The sequence below is a fragment of the Solanum tuberosum genome, unplaced genomic scaffold, assembly GCF_000226075.1.
Source record: "Solanum tuberosum cultivar DM 1-3 516 R44 unplaced genomic scaffold, SolTub_3.0 scf00356, whole genome shotgun sequence".
NCBI lineage: Eukaryota > Viridiplantae > Streptophyta > Magnoliopsida > Solanales > Solanaceae > Solanum > Solanum tuberosum.
The window spans coordinates 264777-268499 of record NW_006239279.1 but is presented as its reverse complement, the minus strand read 5'-3'; the positions used below and the strand labels follow the sequence as shown (position 1 = coordinate 268499).

At 42.4% G+C, this 3723-nt stretch overlaps 1 protein-coding gene across 1 annotated transcript; it reads right to left on the bottom strand.

Moving 5' to 3' along the window:
* Window positions 1-1940: 1940 nt before the first annotated feature.
* LOC107063424 (RNA-directed DNA polymerase homolog) lies at window positions 1941-2411 on the bottom strand. The gene has a single exon (XM_015315299.1). The coding sequence runs from the start codon at window positions 2409-2411 to the stop codon at window positions 1941-1943; it is 471 nt and encodes a 156-aa protein (XP_015170785.1).
* Window positions 2412-3723: the final 1312 nt, after the last annotated feature.

Sequence of the window (3723 nt, the reverse complement as noted above, 5' to 3'; positions counted from 1 at the left end):
CCTTCCGTCACTCGGGACTTAGAAAATATTTCGACATCCAAAACTCAGCTTCTCTGAAGCAAACGACGGACCAGCAGCACGGACCGTAGATCGACCTACGGTCCGTCAATCCCCTCCGTAGCTCCATACTTAGAATCTTCAAAAATCAGGTACTGGAACCCTCGCAGTATCACTCTACGGATCAACAGTACGGTCCGTAGATCAGTGTACGGACCGTCAATGGGCGTCGTGGTTCCACACTTGGTGAGATTTCCCTGATTTATCCTCAACACATTCCTGCTGATCTACGGTCATCACCTATGGACCGTGAATGGACTTACGGTCCGTAGATGACCTCCGTGAATGCCTTTTTCTGCATTTCCTTCAGCTATCTCTAAACTTCCGCGCCTGAACACCTTTCTGCACAACATGATAAAACACATAAAAATCAATATAAAAAGGCCCTAGACACAGACAACTTGTAAGTGAAACGTATTAGAAATACCGTAAACTCACGGTATATCACTAGTCAGACTGACCATCTGTCTGAGGGTGAAAATATGTACTCATATCTAATCGAGTACCCAAACCATGATACAATTCCTTCCAGAAATGGGAAGTGAACAATGAACCTCGATCAGAGAGAATAGAAAACTGAGACTCCATGCAATCACACATGATATAAATCTCGGCTAACTTCCCCGTTGTATACTTCACCCGAACTGGGATGAAATGGGAGGACTTGGTCAACCTATCAGCAACCACCCAAATGGAGTCATAACCACCCACACTTGTAGGTAGTCCCACAAAAAAGTTCATAGTGATATGCTTCAACTTCCAAGTAGGATTATGCATCCTCTAAGATATACCTCCAGGCCACTAGTGCTCACACTTGACATGTTGACAAGTCAAACACCACGAAACAAAATCTGCAATATCTCTATTTATACCACACCACCAATAGTGCTGGCTCAGGTCATGATACATATATATTCACCGCACCTAGATGGATGGACTATTGGGAACAATGGGCTTCCTCAAGAATTAATCTAATCAACTTGCCCACCTTAGGCAAAAAATCCCGCCTCCAATCTGTAAGACACCATCATAATCAAGGACATCCTCCTTGGCTTCCCATCTCATCACCTTCTCTCAGATGAGACATAGTTTCTCATCATCAAACAGATGTTCACGAATCTTCTCAACTAAGGAAGAACGAGCCTCAATAAAAGTAATTAGGCCACCCGTCTCCTTAAAAATCCACAAACAGACGAGACTATTGGCTAACCTTTAAACATAATTAGCCAATGGTCTCTCCTCCACACTAATAGCGGCAAAATTTCCCATGCTAGAAGTCTTTCTACTCATAGCATCGACCATCATATTGGCCATCCCTTGATGATAAAAGATGGTGATGTTATAGTCCTTCAATATCTCAAGCCATCTGCGCTACCTTAAGTTTAGATCCCTCTGACTAAAAATGTACTGAAGACTCTGATGGTCCATGAAGACCTCACAATGAAACCCGTACAGATAATGTCGCCATATCTTAAGCACAAACACAACGACTACCAACTCCAAATCATGGTTAGGGTAATTCCCCTCATGGGTTTTTAACTGTCTAGAGGCATAGACAATCACCTTACCCTTCTGCATCAGAACATCGCCTAACCCGACTCCAGAAGCATCACCATAAACAGTGAAATCCACACCCTTCTCGGGTAGAGTCAAAACATGAGCTGATGTCAACAAGGTCTTAAGACTTTGAAAGCTCTCCTCACACTCATCACACCATTGAAAACTCACACCATGAAGAGTCAATCTAGTCAAGGGATATGCAATAGTAGAGAAGCTCTTAACTGATGTAAGTCTGGTCCAATCCATCACTGCTTCAATCTTGGCTGGATCTACCCAAATATCCTCATTGGATACCACGTGCCCAAAAATTCCACAGAATCAAGCTAAAACTTGCACTTCGAGAACTTGGAATAAAACTTCTCTTTTATCAATCTCTGGAGTACAATCCTCAAATGCTGATTGTGATCTTCCTCAGTCTTGGAGTATACCAAGATGTCATCAATGAACACTATCACAAAGGTATTCTGATAAGGTCGGAACACCCCATTCATCAACTCAATGAATGATGCAGGGGTATAAGTCAAACCGAATGACATCATAAGAAACTCATAGTGACCATAATGAGTCCAAAAAATTATCATAGGGTTGTCCGATGCCTTAATATTCAGCTCGTGATAACCGAATCTCAAATCAATCTTAGAAAATAGAGATGGAACCTGAAGCTGATCAAACAAATCATCAATACGAGAAATATGATACTTGTTCTTCACTGTCACTTTGTTCAACTGTTGATAATTAATAAACATCCTCATGGATTCATCTTTCTTCCTCACAAACAACATATGAGCACCCATGGAGAAACACTAGGGCGAATAAACCCCTTACTCAATAAATCCTGCTACTGATCCTTTAATTCCTTCAACTAAGTTGGAGCCATACGATAAAGATGAATTGGGATGGTCTTGGTGCCCGGATCCAAGTTAATAACAAAGTCAATATCCCTATTCGGAGGAACACTTGGAAGATCTGTAGGAAACACATCTGTAAACTCTCGAACCATGTGCACGAAATCCATGTGAGGTGGCTTAACACCAGTATCCCGAATGAAATCCAAGTAGGACAAACACCCTCTATCCACCAATCTATAAGCTCTAATCAATGAGATAACCTTGCTAGGGTTAGAACCACTAGCACTCGTCCACTCAACTCTCGGGACACCTAGCATCTTTATGGTCAAAGTCTTATCATAACAATCAAGGATAGCATGATGCAGAGAAAGCAAATCCATACCCAAGGTAATATTAAAGTCTACCATTTGGGAAAAGATCAGGTCTAACCAAGTATCATACCCGGCCAAAGAAACAAGACAGGATCGATACACTCGATCCACCATTAAGTATTCACCCACTGGTGTAGAAACATGAATAGGCACAGACATGCAATCATAAAACATATCAAAACTAACAACAAAATAGGTAGACACATATGAGAAAGTAGATCCCGGATCAAACAATATAGACATAGGTCGATGGAAAACTTGGATGATACTTGTGATCACAAGATCAGAAGTCGCAGCCTTAGGCCTCCCTATAAAATCATAAAACTGGCCATCTCAATTGTCTATAGTCTGAGTAGAACCTCTACCTCCACCTTGTGGAGCTGTAGTACCCCTACAAGTAGTCCTGCCACCTCTATCGAACTGAACTCTGCCTCGACCCCTGGCTGGAGGCACTAAAACCCTAGTTGGAGCAGCTGAATAAGAACGCTGAGGTCCTGCATGAGTCTGTAGAGGACACTAACACATCATATGATTTAGATCTCCACAGGTAAAGCAAGATCTCAGCATAGATAACTGCTGCTGTGAACCAGACGAACTACCATGGCCACTTTGGACAGAACCATAGGATCTTCAAGATGACTACCCATTCTCAACTGCTAGCATAAAAGCATCAACCGATCCACGACGCTGGAAGAAACCACCACCTCTTTGTTAACCACTGCCTCCAGATGAGGCACCAGAAAGCTGACAAGAAGAACAAGCCCTCTTGGGCTCCCCAAACTCTTCTAAAACCATCAACTCCGCCTTTTTGGTGGTGTTCACAATGGAATGGAAGGAATCCCCCTCTGTAGCTTTCCTAAACACATAAGATTTGATGGAGAAAGTCA

Coding starts and splice junctions, on each gene's coding strand:
- LOC107063424 (XM_015315299.1), bottom strand. CDS start 2,411: ATGGGTGCTCATATGTTGTTTGTGAGGAAGAAAGATGAATCCATGAGG.